Raw genomic sequence first — 20,259 nt, 5'->3', positions numbered from 1 at the left:
AAGATACAGCAGTTAGCAAAGCAGAGACAGCACCCTGATGGGTTACATTCTACTTGACGTGTGGGACAAGCTGGGCTTTGGTGATTTGCCAGGTGGCACAGTCCGCAGCTTGGTCCTGCCCCTCACAGAATCCCAAGGGTCTGAGCTGGCAGCCTTTAGTCCAACCCACAGGTGGGGAGAGTGTCCCAGAGAGAGGACAGGGCTGGCCTGGAAACCCAGAGCCCATCTCTGCTGTCATTTCTTTCCTGTCTCCAGCAGCACCCATGTCTAGGGTGTGGGGGCTTGTGGGAAGTTGACAATCCTCCCGCCTGGGCCTTACAGGTCTTGTCAAGGCTCAAACCCACGGCAGGTACACAGAATGCACCTGGGCCAGGGGTCCCAACTCACTACATGGCGGGGAGGGTGGAGTGCATCAAGGCCCTGGGCTGTTGGGGGGATAATCGGTAGGGTGTGTGTGAAGGGCCTGGTGCCAAGAGGACACATCTTCATGCCCTCCCACATGTCCCCTGTGTCTCCCTGTCCCCAGGAGGAACCTATAGTGCTCCTGTTAAATCTCCCTGGCAGCTGTGAGAAGATGAGCGGTAACTAGAGGAAAAATCAGTTATTCATATCAATAACACCTGTTATTCACACAGTACTTACTAGGCGCTGGGCATTGGCCAAGCAGGCCCTCTACCTGCCGGTTATTAAATTCCTAAGAGAACCCTGTGGAGTGGCAAATTCACTTATTCAGCAGCAAATATTTACAGAGTGCCTACTGTGTGGCAGGCACTGGGGACACAATGGGAGACAAAATGACAAAAGTCCTTGCCTCATGTATTTAAGTGGGAGAGGACAAATACAATGACAAAGTAGATCCTATGGTAGGTCAGAAGGGGTTGATGTTGCTGTTCCCAGTTTACCGAGGAGGGAAGTGAGGCCTGAGTCTCACTGATGGTGGGCAGGGGAGACAGGAGTGGAGCCCACAGGGCAGGATCTTAACTGTCATCCAGAGGGCCCTGGGGATGGATGCAAGAGTGAGCATGGGATAGCACGAGGGGTAGAACCCCAGTCTCATGGGCTGTGTGACCTCAGGCAAGTCACCTCCCATCTCTGGGCTTTGGCTTCCTCCTTCGTGAAGATGGGGTTGGCCCAGATCAGGTTTCTCTCCCATTTTCCCCACTGTCCTCCGAACAGGGGAGGCCTGAACCCCAGACTTTAAAATGCAAAGTCCTGTATTTTACCTAAATAGTCAAGTGACTTTTACCTTCTATTTTCTGATTCGTATTTCTTTTTAAATTCCTCTGTTTGAGAGGCAGCAGAGCATGGGAGTTTGGATAAAAGACTTTGGAGCCGATAGACTGGCTCCTATCACTAATGAGCAGTGTAGACTTGGACAGATTACCTAACCTCTCTGGGCCTCAGTTCTCTCATCTATAAACCAGGAAAACAGTGAAACCTGCCTCCTAAGATTGTTTTGAGGATTAAATGAGTAAATACACAGGAAGCACTTAGAAAAGTGCCTAGCACATAAGTGCCACGGAATGGTGGGCTCTTATTATTAATTAACCTGCCCCCCAAATCTTCAAGTAAAATTGGCACCGCAGGGAGACGAACCATCTGTGGCTGTGACCCTGCAGTATCCCCTACGGTGCATCGAGACATCCTGGTGTGGGGATCTGGGACCTCAGTGATTGCTGAGTCCTCCCCTCTGTGACATTTTCTACTTTCCATTTCTTCCCATCACCACCCTTCCCATCCCTCAAGGCCCAACTCGAGGCATACCGTGCAACCACCCAGATCCCACCTGGAAGGCAGCTTTCCTTTCGCTTTCCAGTACCCTGGGCATAGCACAAGGGGAGAAGCACACAAAGGGGGAGGTGGGCCTGGGTCTTCAGTGGGTCCTTGGGAGAGAGAGAGGAAGAGGGAAAGAGAGGAGGGAGGGGGAGGAGGAGTTGCCATTTTGGCTTTATGGAACACAGCTGTTGTATAATGCAAGGCACAAAGGTGCATCTGGGCCTTGGCCACTCTGGTATTTTGGGGAGAAGATGGAATGTGATAAGACACTGGCCCAGAAGCTCCACCTCAAATGGGAAAGGGGCATTCAAAGAACCCCCACTTCTGCAGCCACATCAGATGCTTAGGGCCTTACTGCCCTCCCCTCCTGCAGCTCTGCCTCCCAGAGGGCTGGAGTGGGGCCAGGGTGGGACTTACCATGGGCCTTGGCCTTGTACAGAGCAGCTGTCAGCAGGAAGCTCACTATGTCCCCTGGCGCCACATCCTCTGCCCTTACTAGGACTATGTCATTGCTCACCGCCTTCACGGCCACCAGGGCACCACTAGCCGCCAAGCTGGACAGCTGGTAGGGGCCTTTACCCAGTGCTGGAGAGAAAAGGCCCAGACATAAGCTCTGCCCACCTCCCACCCACCCCCCATCCCATCCCTGTTGGGGTGGGGTGGGAGGGACTAAGGAAGGACTCTTGGTGTCTTCCTTCATCTCAGGCCCCAGGAACTTTGATTTCCATGAGAAGAAAGGGGCAGGAACCCCAGGCTTCAAGCCCCTGAAGGTTGATGATCCTCTGCACAGAGCCTGGATTGTTTCACAGGGAGCAGGGGAAGAGGCCATCTCCAAGGGAGGGGGGGCATCTGGGACCCCAAATGTCCCTCCATAGCCTATCCCACCCAATGCCTTATTCCAGGTCACCTTTGGGTGAAAACATCAGGCCTATTTCTGCCCCATCAAGGCCTCAGGGATGAAGGCCAGGAAGGCTGGACTCAGTGTTAGTGTCTATTTCAAACATGTGTCACCACTCTGTCTTTTGGGTTCCTGTAGTTGACAGTGCAGGCTGGAATGGGCATGGGCTTCCTGGGGAATTGCAAGAGCCTTATAAGGGATCTTCTGGCCTCTGGTGTGCCCCCCACCCAGTGCCTCCTCCCCTGGGCTGCCTGAGTCACCTGCCCAGCCACACTCCCTGCTGTGATGCTCCAGTGGCTCCCCTGTGCCCTCAGGGCAGAATCCAAAGAGCCCAGCTTGAATTCAAGTGCCCTTCACCCACTGCCCCTCCCTATCACCCCAACACCCTTGCTCCTGCCACGCTGAACTTCTCTTGCTTTTCCTTGAAAGAGCTGGGCTATTTCCTACCTTGTGTCTTCATCACGCTCTTCCACCCACTCTGAATAGTCCTCCTAGCTTTGTGCCTGGCAAACGCCTACTCAATCTCTGGGCCCAGCTCAAATGTCACCTCCTTGTGAAGCTCCCTCTGCACCCTTTCCTGCCACACACATTCATCCCTCCTCCTCTGCACCTCACCAGCCCTTACAGCAGGGCACACACCGATCTCAGCTCTTATGATGAGGACCTGGATCAGAGGTCCACATCTAGACGGGAGACAGGCAAGTGCTGTACTCTTAAAAAATAAACAAAAACCAATTTGTAGTGTTTGCTGATTTCCATGGTGTAAACACTCCCACCAGTGGTCGATTTGAAACTATCAACTGAATGCGGAGTTAGGAACACACAAGTGGTACTAGAGACGCACTGAGAGCTGGCTGTGGTGCACCAGTGTGACAGGTCTCACACACCACTGATTTCCCAGCACCCGGCAAGGGCCTGGACCAGGGAAAATGCTGGTAGAACAGAGCAAGGAATGGATGAGTGGGTGGGTGGGTAGGTGGAGGATGCTAGAAACAGCTTGTCCTTTGCCAGTTACTGCCACCCAAAATGTCACAGAAGGGAGACTGCTCAAAGCTGTCTTGCTGAAATGTCTTGCCTGATGTCAGAAAGACCCTGCCTGTCGCAGGCACTGCAGTCCTCCCACTGTGGTTTCATTCCTGTAGGAGTTGAAGGTTTTGGCTATCAGGGACCCCCAGGGGATAATATCTTGGCAGGATTTCAGTCCTTGTGAATGACCACACTATTCCTGGCCCAGCCTATACCCCAAAGCCCCCCTAGATGGTACCCTTGTCTCCAGTCTATCCATGTCCATTTTACCCACTGTGCTCTTTCCAGGGTGATGTTTCTCAAGCCAAAATCTAATAATGCACATAACTGAGGACAAAGCTTTGATGTACACCTACATGGGTGTGTTCCTGGTAAGACAGTGCCTGGAGGAGGGGTGGGGGCTTAGAAGTCAACAGTGAACAGTATCAAGGACCCCACAAGCATCTAACTGCCGAAGTCTGACTCTGGCCCAACTGGATGAAGTTCAATGCTAAAAACTACTCCCCTGATGCTCGCCCTACCCCAGTGATTAAGTGGCTCTAACACTGGACATTAACCTCCCTTGGATCTTTAGTAATGACCTCTGTTTTCACCCTCATTAACCTAGGTTTTGGAGCATATCCTGGTACCCATGATCTTGAGTGAATTTGAAGCTGAATTTGAAAGTCCACATGTTGTGTCCCAGCCATCCTCAGAAAGAGCAGTCCACATTTGCTTTTGCTAATTCTAACCTCAAGGGAACTCAAGACAATATTCTTACGGGCTTGTTGAGCTAGGTTATGGGACCCAGGAGCTGGCACATTGGTGCAAATGAGGTTTCACTTCCTGAGAGGCTTCCCTGGATGAGAACAATCCCCAGGACCTGGCCTGGCCCCAGATGGGGGCCATAGAAACTGCTGGGAACAGAGTTCCAGGGCACCCCTGGGCCCTGCCCTGTCAAGGCTCTCTCTGCCTGACAGAGGCCCTCCCAGCTCCCGGTCACAGCTCTTCCTGAGCCAGCAGCACCTCAAGCTGGCTGATGCTGACAAGGCATGGGGGAAGTACTGGCGGTGGCCCCATCCTTGGAGCTCCATTGAGGAGGACAGACTTACCTTTATTAAAGAAGTCACAGTCATATGCTGAAAGAGAGAGAACAGAGACCTCTTGAGAGCCTGGAACAGACAGACAGTGTCAAGGCCCCTGGCATCCCAGCCTCCCTCCTTCCCCAAGGGCCAAGCCTGGCTGCCTCCCAAACTCCAAGATTCAAGTATAGTCACTGAACTCAGGTTTCTTAGAGGGGAGGAAATATAACAATTCTTCTCCACATCCCCAGAACAAGGCTCAAAGCCTGGCCCAGGGTAGGCACTCAGCAATGCCTTACATAAATGAATGAATATTGGACAGAAGGGGGTGGGTTTTGTGTGTCCCTGAAAGGTAGGATTAGAACCAAGGGTTAGAAGCTCCAATCAGAAATGTTTTGGAAGGACCTTTGAGGAATGTAAGCACAAGATAAAAGTCTGTCTTCCAGGAGCCTTGGGTGGGCAAAAGGCCAGGGCCCCAGGATCCCAGACTTCAGGCCCCTTTGGGGAGTTTCCTGAGCTGAACAGAGGTGCTGCCACCTGCCAGGCTGAGTCAAGCTCCTGAAAGTATGAGCTCGGCGTGCCCTCTAGTGTCCCAGCCCGGAACCACAGCCTGCTTCCCGGTGCCTCTGCTATGGATGCCTCAGTACCCTGGGTTGAGCTAAGGACCTTGCAGGGGACCCTATAGCCAGGGTAAAGGCCGTAAAGAAGCAGCGGGTGGGCCTGAGATAAAGCTGATGAGAGGGGTCTGCTTCATACATAGGTTCAGTCTGAGAAGAGCTACAATCTCCACTTTACAGCCCAAACCCCACAGTCAACACATTTGGCATTGCTCTCTGCAAAGAACACCAGGGTCAGGTGACTGGCCTGCCATGTGGCCATAGGCAAGGGCTTGCCTCCTCTCATCTGTGGAGTCAGAAGATTGAACTAGCAAATTAGAAGACCACTGGTAGTCAAGTGTGTCTCCAGTTGGTATAAGGTAGCTCAGAAGAGTCATTTAAAGCCAGCTTTCTCAGATCAGACCTGAGTTCCCATTCCATCTTCTTCCCACATCAGCTGTGTGTCCTGGGACTAGTTACTTAACCTCTCTGAAATATAGTGCTCTCCTCTATAAGATGCGATCACTACTAGCATCCACCCCGTGGTCTTGTCAGGGCCTGGACTAGGGTAAGGCAAAGTGTTCACCTCAGATGCAAAATTTAAGGGAGTACCAAAAATCTTAATAGAGATACTATTTTCATTCAGTATTTTTTAAATATCAAAATTATAGCAAAAAATTTAGATGAACAAAATTTCAAAGACAGGATTATTAATAACACGCAACTGAGCATTGTTAGAGCCTGGGCAAAGGGAAAAATCAATAACACTGATTCATTGAAATGTTGATCACCATGGATATTTTTGCAAAAAACACTGTATTAAAGTATTATTTCCCTTGATTATTATAGGTTTTGGTGCCCCTTCAAATCTCACAGCCCAGGTGAATGCCTCACTCACCTCACCCTAGCCCAAAGTATTAAATGAAATAATATATGTATGCACAAGGCCTGGTACGTAGTAGGTTCTCACTAAGCATATGCATCTTCCTGAAAGAGTTTTATGACAGAAGAGGAGGGACTTGAACTGCATCTGGAGTGAAAGGTCTCGGGGAATGGCTGGTACAGAAAAGGGAGGCCAAAGGCAGGTTCTGCTCCATCTTTCCCTGCGTCGGCCTGCCTGCACCCCCGGGCTGAGGACATGCCAGCACCATGGCTCCATGAAACAACAGCATCAGCCCTACAAGCATGGTGTCAAGCCCTTTATGTGCATTGGCTCTCCAGGCCTCAGTTTCTTCAGCTGTAAAATAGAAGTATGTAATCCCACTTCAAAGGGTAGTTGTAATAATTCAATGAAAAACACATTCAAGTCAGTTAGTGCCTGGCACATGGTAAGGATGCTTGCTTACTTACTTCCAATATATGCTAGCTAAAGGGATGGTGCCCCATGGCCTGCACAAAGGACCACCCCTCTCAGTCCCCTTGGATGATGGTCTGGAACACTCACGGCAGAGGTGTGGGGTTCGCCAGTCGATGGCCACTCCGTGCTGGCAGCACTGGTGGGCGTAGGCGGACACGCTGGCACAGAAGCACTCACAGTCACCACCCCGGCTGCATCCACATGTATCTGTCAGGCAGTTTGAGTAAAACCAAGTGACATCGACCTGGAGGAGGTGAGAAGTCAGAGATCTGAGGATCCGTCCTCAGACTTGTAGCTTTTGAGCTGATGGCCACCAGCGCAAACATGGGGGGAACACCAGGCAGGGTGAGCTGCCCTATCTCATGGGGTGTGAGGGAGAAAAGCAGCTAGGTAGGAAAGAAACTATAGCTCCATGGCCCAGGCAGACACTCACTTCTGAGGAAGAGGCTCACTCCTCCCCTGAGCCCAGGATATCTGCTCCAGGGACTAAGGGAGGGGCTGAAGGACAGGTACAGAGTCAGAAGCACCCAGCCAGAGCAGGAGACATGAGGGCCAGAGACACCAGGGCCATTCTGACAGTGGCCTTCAAGGCCTGGAAGGTGCCATGCAGAGCTGAGCTCCAGACTCCTGTGTGCCTACTGAGGGCAGAACCAGCAACAGGCGGTGCTACCACATGAGGGATTTGGGTTCACTATTTAGAAGGACTTCCTGATGAGGAGAAAGAGCCAGGTCAAGGTGGGCCTGAGATGGCACAAGCTCTGTTTGCTTGCCTGTCTGCCCCTGGCCATTTGGGAAACAGGATGGACTTGTCTGAGCAGGCTGGAGGCTGGGTTTACAGAGGGGGTGCTCCTCTCCAGATCTGAGGCATCTCTCCCAAGTCAGGAGGGAGTCTGAGAACTGAAGGGATCCCAGGAAAGCAGAAAGGGGACCGAGGAGGGGCCGAGGCTGGGGTCCACTCACCACAGGGTGGCAGGTCTCAAACACCTCACTAAGCAGGATGCTACACTCTTTCTTGGCAAAAGGTTCCCGGAGAGGATTCAGGACACATGTGTCTCGTGGGTCAAGGGTGTCCGTGCACTGAGAAGCAAAGACAGGGCTGCAGACCTCCCCTCCCCCAAAATGCCTATTACCTGGTATGATGGACAGACCTGTCTCCTGCTTCCTGTCCTTGTATAATCCCCTCCCCTTGTCAGAGGGACTTGCTTCAAAACAACAGAACGTGGCCAAGGTGATGAATGTGGTCATGTCTATATGATCACAAAGCCCATCTTGTGGAAATCCCTCTCTCGAGGGCCATGAGGAAGCAACCAGCCATGCTGAGGAACCCCTGTGTCAGGAAGCTGAGGGTGGTCTCCAATAAAGAGCTAGCAAAGCCAAAGCTCTCAGCCCCCTACTTTGCAAGTTGCTGATGCTGCCAACAACCATGGGTGGGAAAAGCAGTTCCTTCCCCAGCTGAGCCTTGGATGAACCACGTCAAGCCATGCACTCAGTCCTGACCCACAGAGACTGAGGATAACACATGTGCTGCTTAATGCTAAGTCTAGTAATACTGCTACACAGCAATAGATAACTAGTACAGATTTCCCTGATGTCTGCTGAACCTCCTACAGTCCTACATTTTCACTGGGGTCCCCAGGGGATGCCTAAGTGTACAAGCAAGAGAGAAATATGAGGTGGTGGCAGGACAACAAAGTTTAGTCATCCACTTAGCTTCTCTACAGTGGGGGTGGGTTAGGGTACACTGTTACAAGGCTGGAGAAACAGTCTTGTTCCACCTCAGGATTATTTTGAGCTCTAGGCCATGACCAATTGCTCCCCTACCTTGGCCTACACAGGCTCCACTGCTGCTTCTCAGTGGAGCATTTAAGATCACTAGGTTCAGGAAAAGCAACTATGTGATACTCATATCACCACTCTCTACTGCTGCTTCCATGGCAGACATAAATAATCAATCACAGTTCTCCCTTCAGCTAAGCCTGACATAGCTCCCAAGCAGCCTCTTCTGACTGATCAGAGTTGTACATGTCACATCTATTCAACCTCCTTCGCCTGGCACAGTCCTCTCACATCACAGAGGAAATAGGACTTACTCAAGATCACCCAGCTTTTCAATGGATGATCCAAGACAAGAGCCAGGCCTCCTGCTTTCAACTCAGTGCTGTCCCTCCATCCCTAGCTCACAGCTTGGCAGCCTCAGGCAAATATCTCTCAAATCTCACAGACACCCCTCCTCATTTCTGCCTCTGCTGATGGCCTCCCTCTCAGAGGCCTTCTATCAGATATATTCATCTATTTAAATATAGCCTATCCTTTTAAGCACCAGGCCCACCTCTTTCAGGAAGCCTTCTCTGATTGCCTCAACCCACATCAGCCTCTGTGCCAGATCTAGTGCCAGGCTGTGGAAGTCTTGAAACAGGTGAGAAGTTTATGCTCAACCAGCCTCCCTCTCCCCAGGAGGTGGCCATCTCTCCTGGGACAGACTTTATAATCCCACAGCCCTCCAAGATGCTTTGTCCAGGCCAGGGTGGGCAGCGGGGGGTTGTGAGATGGGATGACATGTGCTCTCAGGCCACATGACAGAGTCTAGGGGGAAGGATGCCAGGAAGAGGCTGAGAGAGCATGGCGGGAGCAGCCTCACTCGATGTCCCTCTCTCCTGAGCTGGGCCCAGGCTCACCGTTAGCAGAGCACAGCTGAGTGAGGGACACAAGCCTGTCTGGGGTGGCTTTACCTCAACTGCAGCCCAGCTGCTGCCAAACTCCTGGGGGTTGGTTAGTTCTAGGTTCTCTGGGGTCCTCATCTCATTGATGGTTTTTAAGTCAAAGTTCCCACAGAGGCCTGCCAGCTGGCCCTGAAAGGGATAAGGACACCATAGTCAGTTGTAGGCATGCCAGGGGTGAGTGGTGGGCACAGGGTATCCCCACAGGCTCGGGGGTCTGTCATGGACCCAGAAGCAACTGCCGGGGCTATGGTTTGAGGAGGAAGAGAAGAAATGTCAGAGGAGAAGGAAGGGGACAGAGCAACCTGGGGGCAAAGAAGACAGAACATGCTCTTCTTGGCTTCTCAGTAAGGATACAGTCCCCTCAAGGATGCCCAGTGGCTTAGCCCCATAGGGTCACTGCTCACAGGACTACCTGCCACTGAGGCCCAGCCTGGATGTGCACTGTGGTCCTCTGGTCCCATAAGAGAGTGATGTGCTCCCGTGGGAAATGCACCAGGGTGAAAAACCCTGCTCTCCATGTGTGGACCTCCTGCTTGTCATCCAGGAAGCTCTCGGGACTCTGGGGGACAGAGGTGATCAGTGCCGACTGCCTGAGGCCCGAGTGCCCCGCGATGACCAGCCCCAGGGCCTTACCAACACCTCCATCTCCTTCATGCCTAACTTTGACCCCTGTGCTCCTGACCCTCACCCAGGAATTCAGTCTGGGCTCCTAATTCAGTGGGGCTCTAAGAGAACTGTGGTAAAGAGATCAGCTCTTCATCCTCTTCAGCACGTCCCCCCCCACCCCCGGTAAACTGTCCCTACAACCTTCACCTGCACCCAGGCCTTACGGGATTTCCCGAGTCATCGTCGAAGACAATGAGCGAGTTTCCAACGTTGATGGAAATGAATTTCCTGCAGATGATGCCAGAACTGTAGCAGTTTACATTTTCTATAATCACAGAGAAGCTGAAATCTGATGTGCTCTGAGGAGAAAACGAGTCCAATAAAGCCAGGGAGAGAAGAAATCCCGCTGAGAGGCACAGAGGCTGAGGGACACAGACGCTGAAGTGGTTTCCAATCCACTTTTACTTCTTAGCTGCGTGACTTCAGACAACTGACTTCAGTTTCCTGAAGTTCAGGGGTTTTTTTTTTTTTTCTTTTTTCAGATGGCTTAGTGCAATATTTAGCATGCAGATAGTCCCCTCATGAGATGTCAAAATGAATGTAATAATTAATATATAGCAGGGATGATTGGTTAGGACGGGGTGTAGGGGAAGGGATATTGTCTTACAAACACCCTTGGTAGGGTAAGCTTTTTGCAGGACAGTATGTGGGCAGGAAACAACATTTTAAATGTTCATAATTTTTTACACAGCAATTCCACTTCTAAGTACCTAGAGATATATCCACTCAAGTATTCACTGTGGCATTTAAATAGTGGCAATAACCTAAATGTCCATCAATGAGGGAAAATGAAATTAGAGCACACTATTTCTGTAGAATTCTACACAGCTATTAAAAAGGGAAAAAATGTGCATTGACTATATGAAACAAAGTCTAAGGTGAACTTTAAAGAATCAAAAGCAAGTTGCAGAATCCTATTCATAACTAAGCACTGTGTGTGGATGAGAGAGAGAGAATGTGTCTTATGGAAAATGTAGGATTCAGAGGGGCTCTTCAGCAGGAGATAAGAGCAGAAGAAATGTGAAGGGAAGTATTATTTTTAATATATACTTCTATGTTTTTAATGTTAGCAAAGAGTACCTATTACCTTGAAACCCTTAAACTAAAATAAAATGAAGTCAGTAATCTTTATCTTGCGGAATTATTGAAATTACGTGAAAAACCCCAGCACAGTGCCTGCCCCATAGACAGGACTCCTTCCACAAAAGTTTTGTCATTGTTGTTGTTATTGCTGTTTCTCTTACATGATGAGATGGATAGGCCCTTAGCAAAACCGAGGTCCCCTGGGTGTGTCTCTCCCCACCTCCTAGGGACCCCAGGAGAATCCTGCCTTCACTGCCCCCTCATCACCAGTTCCCTTCTTCCAGGTGAGCTGACAACTTTGGCACTTGACCGCACTCAGACTTCTTGGTCAAACCCGACCCCAGCTTTATCACTGACAAGCTGTGTGATGTCAGGTGAGTTACTTAACTTCCCTAAGCCCAAGCTGCTACCAGTGTAACATGGGGTTACAACCCCAATCGGGTTGCTGTGAGAATCAAGTGAAATTGTCACAAAAATAGTTCAGTAGACCATCACACATATGATAAAATTTCAGAAAGCTTTAGCTATTATCATTACAGAAACAAAAAGCATGGGGACCCAATGGTTATAATGTTGAGGGGACAGGCAATGAGTACCTTAAGACTGCTGAGCTCTGTCCAGCCCTGGGCTTGTCCTCAGCACTGCTCCCAGCCTCTAGACAGCCACACCCCAGGGCTAGACAGAGCTGGCCAACCCAGTTCCTACCAACCCAGAGCATCAGCATGCCCTGACAGGCCCTCATCCCCAGCTGCACTGGGTTCCTACAAAGCCAGCTGGACAGGCACATCCAGGAACTCACCTTGACCAGGTGCACTTTGCATGCCCCCACGAAGTCAAACGGGAGCCCGTCAAACGTGCGGTAATGCCGGTCACCATAGGCGGTGCAGGTGGAGGCGCAGGGGTGGAGGGTGCATTGGAACGAGCCCTGCTGGCACACGCTGAAACACACCCGCCCAGACCAGCTTTCAGGGCACACTCATGCTATACTGGAATACTCACGACAAGCCACCACCTGCTGCATGCACTCTCTAGGCCCCCAGACGAGGGCATTAACAAACATTGTTAAGCTCCAACAGAAGCCTGAGACACCAGGGCTTAGAGAGGTTAAAGGACGCACAGCCAATAAATAATGGAGCTATGCTTAACTCAGGTCTATTGGACTCCAAAGTCCATACTGTCCTTATCACGCCATTCATTTGTTTACTCATTTGTTAAACAAATATTAGGTGCATCCATATCCCAGACATTATTCCAGGATTTTGAGATACCTCAGTAAATAGTGAATGAAACAGGGGGGAAAGTCTGCTTGTGAAACATATATTCTATAGGAGGAAGATATATACTAAATAATTAAAAAAAAATAATAAGGCAGTGTGAGTAAATCATACAGTGTGTTAGAAGCCAAAGATGCTTGGGCAGAGGGAACAGGATACAGGGACTGGCAATGTGTGTGGAGTAGGTTACAATCTTAAATAGGGTGGCTGGCAGACATTTAAGGGAGCAGAGATTTAAGGGAGGTAAGAGATTTTGCTATATGGACATCTGGAAGAAGAGTGTTCCAAGCACAAGGGACAGTCTTTGCAAAGGCCCTGGGGAACACTCAGGAAACAACATGGTTAGAATGGACAGTGCAAAGGGGAGGGGGTTGAAGGGTAGACGAGGACTTCAGAGGGGTAATGGTGGGCCAGATGGCACAGGTCCCAGTAGGCCTCTGTAAGAACATCAGCTTTTGCTAGGCATGGGAAAGGAAGTCATCAGAAGACTCGATCATGAGAATGAAGCAATCTGATACATGGTCTGCTCTGGCTGCCGCACTTAGTCCAAGCTCAAGTGGGTGCAGGGGAAGCAGAAAGGCAGGTTGGGAGGCGACTGCAGCAAATCAGGGGAGCCACGATGGCAGCTTGGAGCAGGGAAACAGCAGTGGAAGGAGTGAGAAGTTGTCAGATTCTGCACACACTTTGAAGATAGAACCAAAAGGATTTGCTTGATATTGATCACGAAAGAGAAGACTCAAGGATGAGTCCAGGTTTTTTGGCTTGAGCAACTGGAAGAACGAAGTCTTCGTTAATCCAGATGAGGAAGGCTGAGAGAGAAGCTGGTTTGAGAGGAAGGATCAGATGTTCAGTCTTTGACAGGTTGAATTTGAGATCATTAGACATACATACCGTGATGTCAAGTAGGGAGCTGGATGTGTGAGTCTGGAGTTCAGAAGAAGAGTCTGGAACAGGCAGAAATCTGGGAGTCATCTGCATGTGCCTGGGCCTGGCAGCCATGAGATTGGGTGAGTTCACCAAGGGAGTGAGTACGAATACCAAAGAGAAGAGGTCCCTAGGGATGTTTTGTCACTCGGGGATTAGAGAAGAGGAAGAACCACAAAGGAAGCTGGGAAGGGGCGGCGCCTATGGCTCAAAGGAGTAGGGCGCTGACCCCATATGCCGGAGGTGGCGGGTTCAAACCCCGCCCCGGCCAAAAATTAAAAAAAAATAGGAAGCTGGGAAGGAGCAAGAGGAGAGGTAGAAGGAAATCAAGAGAGTGGGTTGTCCTAGAAGCCATATGAGTGAAAGTATCAAGGCAGGGGAAATAATCAGCAAGTGATCAACTGCGTCAAGCGCCGCTCACAGGTCTAAGAAGATGAGTTCCGAAAAATGAACACCGGATAGAGCAACATGGAGGTTACTGGTGACCTTGGTAGGAACAATTCAGATGGAATTGTGAGGAAGATGCCTGACTAACTGGGCTTAAAGGAGAATAGAGAACAGGAATTGGAAACAACAGGTATAGACAACTTACATGAGGTGCTTTGCAATAAAAGCAACCCAGAGAAATGGAGCAGTTGCTAGGAGGCTGGAAGGTTTTCAAACTACGCATTATGCAAGGGGATGATCCAGTAGAGGACGACAAACTGAGGGTAAGGGAGAGAAGGGGAGAGCTGCTGTAGTGACGCCCTGGGATGGGTGACCAGCTGGGATCTAGAGGACAAGAGACAAGGCTTCCTACAGGAGCACAGACACTCAGTTCCTCTGTACTACAGGCAGAAAGATAGAATACGTGCACACAGAGTCTAGAAACTTCTCTCCTTGGCTCTAATTTATTTTCTCAGTGAGACAGGAAGCAATCATCAGCTGAGAATGAGAGGGGAGGAAGCGTCAGGGCCGGTGAGGAGAGAGTGTGAAACTGTTATCTGGGGGGTAGGGGGTGAAAGAGAAAAAGACATCAGGGAAGGGCAGTATCAGAGTGTGCCAGCCTCAAGGGCCTATTTGAGGTTCTGAGTCATGAATTTAAAATGAGAGCAGACAGCCTGGTTTTGTACATCCCTCCAGTCACGCTCAGCTGTGTGGATGCAGGTACAAAGGAAATAAAGGGATGGACATCACCAGGCTTGGGGTTTTGCCAGACAAGTAGGGCAAAGCAGGAGGAGGCAAGAGAACTGAGGCTATATTCAAGGAGGTGCTAACAGTGCGGGGCCATGTGCTTAAGCGAAAGGGAAGGGCAGGCATCAGGGGAGTGAGAGGCAGTGGAGAGCGGGCAGGGTGCTCGGGTTAGAAGTCCCCGTGGCGCTGCAGGATGGAGGTATCAGCGTGCTACAGGGAGAGGAGGAGGAGAAAGACAGAAGCTGAGGTGAGATGCACGGAACTGGGATATGAGCTGGAGGAGTTACAGGGAACAACAGGCTCTAGAGGGGGATCACACTCTACCAGGGTGGAGAAAGACCCCTGCAGGAGAGAGGATGAAGAAACAGATGCCAGGAGATGCCAGCAGGCGGCCTGGTTTTGTATATCCCTCCAGCCACACTCATTTAATAAATGGATATTAAAGTCTCCAGGAAATAGAGTTCAAGCTGTGTCAGATCAGGCGGCAGTGAGTCCAGAGCTGAAATCTTCAGGAGTACAGGGGCCTGACCTGCGGGTCCACGTATGACAGCAACACTGAAGGGCAGGCTCTCTCCACTCACACACCATGTTCAGATCCTGTCAGGCACTCACTCCATGGCTTGAAAGCCTGTGAATACATCCACTCACACATCCACCCACGTGACTTACAACTCCGCTATGTATGTGGTGCTGCAAATACTCCCACCCCACCGCGGCTGACTTCATGCTGCCAATATGACATCACTGAACACAGAGCTGCGAGGGGGTGGGCATCCAGCCACCATGCTGGTGAAAAGATCCAGCAAATGCTCAAGCCACAGAAGCCAACACACCTCCAGCACCCGCCTCCCCACAGGAGAGTAGCTGGAAAGTGGGCCACAGGGCCATGTCCTTCAAGTGTGAATGTTGAGAAAGTTCGTCCATGTATCAAGAAGGTAGAATTCTAAAAACTGAGTTAGAAATAACAGCTCATATATCTCCCAGTCTCCCCAGGGAGAGAGGACATCTACCCCACACCAGTCAGCCTCTCCTGTGAAGGCAGAAGCCTCCTCATGTCAGGGCTCTGAGTCCTAAAATAATCTCAGCCTCTTGGCTCTGGCTCCAGACTCTCTCCACCATCTTCTGCCTGTGATCTGGTCTCCGAGCACAGTACATTCACAGGAGAGGATTCAACATAGCTCAGCCATCCCCTGCCCAGGTCCAGGGCCTGGAAGCCAGTGAAGTGATGGAAGTGAGTCAGTTCCAGGCCTGAACAGCCCCAATCTCTCAGCACATGCACCTGGCACCCCTGTCAGCTCTGGCTCACCACAGCCATGAAATGATACAAACACTTGAACACGCAGAGGACTTCTGGAATCAGACAATGAGGCCTCTGACCCCTATAAATAATACACCTTGATATATCTGGGGAAACCAGCTTTGGAGCAGATGGGCTTGACTGTGACCCTGCTGCCAACACAAAAGGAAACATTGTGGCCATCCTCTGGGACAGAGAAATGGGACAGCTTCAATCCCAGCTTGGTGCAGGAACTGAAGGCTGTGATCCAGTTAGTCAGATGGGTCTACAAGGTGGAACCTCTCTGAGCTTCTCTGCTGGGCCCTGGGGCCCAGTGCCAGGGGCTTCCTCTTCACATCAGGCCTCCCCGGCTGGTTCTCAACATTGGCACAGTGACAGAGTTTGTTTCTAACACCAGGGCACCAGTTTATCATTTCTCTCCCCATACCCCAACACTCTCTCCATCAGGACACTGAGTCTACCCACTGCTGTGTGGTCCACAGCAGGCCCTACAGAACCAGCTCCAAATAAACAAACAAAAAAAAAGAACTAGCCCCAAGCCTGCTTCTATAGGATCCAGTCTGGGTACACAGCCCCCCACATATAGATACCTACATTACTATCAATATACAAATATCCTCCCATGTACACTCACTTTCATATGTAGGCATGTACATATTTATAGTCAAATAAATGCACACTTATACATATACGTTCACTTACATGTGAACACAAATATACAACATGGTCCAGGTGTGATGGTTTATCATAGCACTTTGGAAGACTGAGGCAGGAGAATCACTTGAGGTCAAGAATTTGAGCCTGAGCAACTCAGAGAGACCCTATCTCTACCAAAAAATTTAAAAACTAGCTGGGCAAGTGGAGGGTGCCTGTGGTTTCAGCTACTTGGTAAACTGAGGCAGGAGAATTGCTTGAGGCCAGGAGCTTGAGGTTGCAGTGAGCTATGATGATACCACTGCAATTTAGACCGGGCAACAGAGAGAGACCCTATCTCAAAAAATAACAACAATATATGCCCAATGTCTACATATATTTCACACACCTTGTACACACATGGGTACACATACTAAATAGATGCATATGTACACAAATATTTATGAATTCACACATTCCTCATGTATATATTCAGATTTATGAATTCTATGAATTCCTGCCTTTTCAAACATATCCGTAAACACATACATTCACCTAGTCTAGATATTTTGAATTCGCACTCACACTTACATGTTCATATACATATGCAGATGCATAGTCGTGGTTATAAATATGCGTGTACACACATTCATATACATGTCTGAACAAACTCACACTCATGTAAATACAAAATTTATTCCAAAGTATTCCTTAATATAAATACACTTTTATATGTACACAAACTCCTCTACAACACGCAAGCGTCCAACATGACTGTGAACATGGTGGAAGAGGAATGCTAGACTGTACTCATGATCATGCACTTCTTATCCATTTTCCTCTCAGCAAAAAGCAGAGCCTGCTTGAGGACCTCACTTACCAGGTATGGCAAGGAGACGTCACCTGGTCCCCAGGGAAATACTCCTTCCCCTTCCACGTGCATGGACAGTCCTCTGGCAGGAAACAAGCATCCCCATGTCTGAGCAGACTGTAGGGACAAGCCAGAAAGTGGTCAGGAGAGCATCCTTTCAGTATTTTCCATATGTAGAGGATACTGCATCCACATAGCTGCCCTAGGTGGTTTTTAGCATTTTATCCTAGAAGAGACTGACTATATGCCCACTGCCCATCTTGCTGCTGCCCCAATGGAGTTCAGAGACACCATGGTAACTGGAAAAACCAGGGATAGACTAGGCCTAGCCTAGAAGTCTTGTTAGCCATCGAGAAGGCAGCTTACCTCTACCAGCTATAGCCTTTAGGCCCTAGCTATATAGCTAATGAGCAGACCAATGGACATGGACATTAACTCTCCTATCCAGGTTGTTCATGGAGCTTTCAGACTACAAGCTCCAAGGCTGCAGTGCTCCTACCTTCCAGTCTGGTTTCCATGAAATCTGGCCATGCCCAGGCAGGAACCTGGGATGTCTCAGGGCCTTTATTAAAGTTCCCAGGTCACAACCTCAAGCCAGATCCAAGTATCAGCAAGATACAGTATGGGACAAGAATACAACCATAAACTTTGGCAATAAACAATTTTTAGTTCAAAAAACAAGTTATTTAATCTTACTGTTTTTTTTTTTTAAACCACTATAAGTACCTGGCTTAAAGAAGCAAAGAGAGTGTTACAGGTATTACACTGAAAAAAATATTTCAAATTGTATATGAGAACACCACACTGTACCCCATGATTGCATTAATGTACAAAGCTATGATTTAATTAAAAAAAAAAAGGCTTCTGTCAATTCCTCCCATATCCAGTAGAGCCACTTTCTGGACTACAATGTAGAATGATGGGACTCAAGCAGAGCACAATATTCCACTGAGGACAGGAGGCAGAAACTGGAGTTCAGAGCTTGTGATATGGCTAGAATGTGCAGGTCGGGATATAAACTAGGGGAGAATTGCTCAGAGAAGGAACTCCAGAATTCTGTTTAGAGGTTGCCTTGAATCTTTGAGCAAATACTAAATTATACACGAGCAGTGAAAGACTTCTAAAGGCTTGACAATAAATAGCTATTGAGTAGGCATGAAACTGATGGAGATTTAAGATACAATGCTGTAGCTGGAATATGTAGAGATTATGACAAGCTAGGACAGAAAGTTCTCCTTTAGCAGGCCTTCCATGAGGCACCAGAAAGACCACGTCTTGGTGGTAGAGTTACTCTAGACAAACTCTAACAAAGTCCAAACACAAGTCCCGAAAGGATCAAACTAATTGCCTACTATATTAAAATTCAGGCAATTCAACTAATTGCCTACTATAATAAAATTCAGCATCTCTTCAGAAAGGAAGTCAACAAAATATAGCACACAATGTTAAATTCACAATACCTAGTATTTAACAAAAAAACTGCTAGATATGAGAAGGAACAGAAAAACGTAATCCATGATGGAAGAAAAATCAATCAATAATTAAAATTGTTGCCCAAATGTCATACATTATGGAATTAGCAGAAAAAGGACTTCGTTATTACAATGAGTGAATAGTAGAATTCCAGAAGAGCAGTGAGAACTGTAAAAAAAAGAGGAAATTCCAAATAATGTAGTTTATTAAATAAAAAAACCAGTGAGGGGGCATAACAATCAGACTAAATACTTCAGAGGTAAAAAACTAGTAAGTTTGACAGTAGGATCAAAAATACCAGTCCAATCTGAAGAAGAGAGGAAAGTCTGGGGGCTACAAGTGAACAGAGCTTCAGTGACTTATATGACAATATCAGGTATCTAATATCAATATAATTATAATCCTAGGGAAATAAGGGAGGTAAAAATATATTTCAACAAATAATGGCTGAAACATTGTCAATTTTGATGAAGCACAGTGAAATCCAAGCAGAATAAACATGTGCACACACATACACACAAAAGCCCATACCAGGCACATGATACTCAAATTGCTGACGGTGATAATGAAAGTCTTTAGTAAAAGCCAAGATACGGTATACAATAAAGGAATACTTATAAAAATTAAATAAGCAAAAGACATTGTTGACCTAGAATTCTATACCCAGTGAAAGCAGTTGTGACAGTTAATTTTAAGTGTCAACCTGAGTGGATTAAGGAATTCTCAGATAGCTGGTAAAGCATTATTTCAGAGTATGTCGATGAGGGTGAGGGTGTTTCTGGACAAGACTGACATTTGAATCAGTGAACTAAGAATGATCAGCCTTCATCTAAAGTGGGCAGGCATCATACAGTCAGCTGAGAGCCTGAATAGAATAAAAGGGCAGAGAAAAAGGCAAATTCTCTCTCTTCTGGAGCTGGGGCACCTTTCTTCTCCTGTGCCTGGACTCTGAGACTTACACTAGCAGTCCCCCAACCCCAGAGCCTCTGGCCTTTGGCGTCAGACTGAAAGTTACCTCATTGGCTTCCCTGGTTCTGAGGCCTTGTGATCTGGACTGAGCTATGCTATTGCATCCTTGGTTTTCCAGCTTGAAGACACCTATCATGGGACTTTTAAGCCTTCATAATCATGTAAGCCAACTCCTCTAATAATCCCCTCTCATACAGCTATACAACAGAACCTCTGTTGACCACCCAAGGAATTATAATAAACTGGTCAAAATATGGAGGTGGTCAACATAAGAAACTAGGCCTACTGATATATACCTGTGGTGCATGACGGATCTATGAAAATTAGGTCAACTTAAGGAAGCAGTCAGTGTAGGGAGGTGGTCAACTAGGGAAGTTCTACTGTGTTTATATAGCCTATTGAATCTGTCCCACCTCAAGAGAACCCTACTACAGTATTCTTCATAAATGAAAGTGAAATGAA

At 48.5% G+C, this 20,259-nt stretch overlaps 1 protein-coding gene across 1 annotated transcript in view; it reads right to left on the bottom strand.

Moving 5' to 3' along the window:
• The window catches only part of OTOG (otogelin), a 96,674-nt gene that overhangs the window by 34,866 nt on the left and 41,549 nt on the right, over window positions 1-20,259 (bottom strand). The window contains exons 24-32 of the mRNA XM_003781522.1: window positions 17,365-17,472; window positions 11,983-12,121; window positions 10,265-10,399; window positions 9,847-9,993; window positions 9,444-9,563; window positions 7,675-7,791; window positions 6,802-6,958; window positions 4,792-4,818; window positions 2,194-2,361 (exon numbers count right to left, since the gene is read on the bottom strand). Coding sequence (XP_003781570.1) covers window positions 2,194-2,361; window positions 4,792-4,818; window positions 6,802-6,958; window positions 7,675-7,791; window positions 9,444-9,563; window positions 9,847-9,993; window positions 10,265-10,399; window positions 11,983-12,121; window positions 17,365-17,472 — 1,118 coding nt within the window. The remainder of the gene's footprint in view (window positions 1-2,193; window positions 2,362-4,791; window positions 4,819-6,801; window positions 6,959-7,674; window positions 7,792-9,443; window positions 9,564-9,846; window positions 9,994-10,264; window positions 10,400-11,982; window positions 12,122-17,364; window positions 17,473-20,259) is intronic.

This window comes from Otolemur garnettii, unplaced genomic scaffold (assembly GCF_000181295.1).
Source record: "Otolemur garnettii isolate 467f Iridium unplaced genomic scaffold, OtoGar3 scaffold00001, whole genome shotgun sequence".
Classification (NCBI taxonomy): Eukaryota; Metazoa; Chordata; class Mammalia; order Primates; family Galagidae; genus Otolemur; species Otolemur garnettii.
The sequence above is the reverse complement of the archived record's forward strand: the minus strand, read 5'-3'. Positions and strand labels throughout refer to the sequence as shown.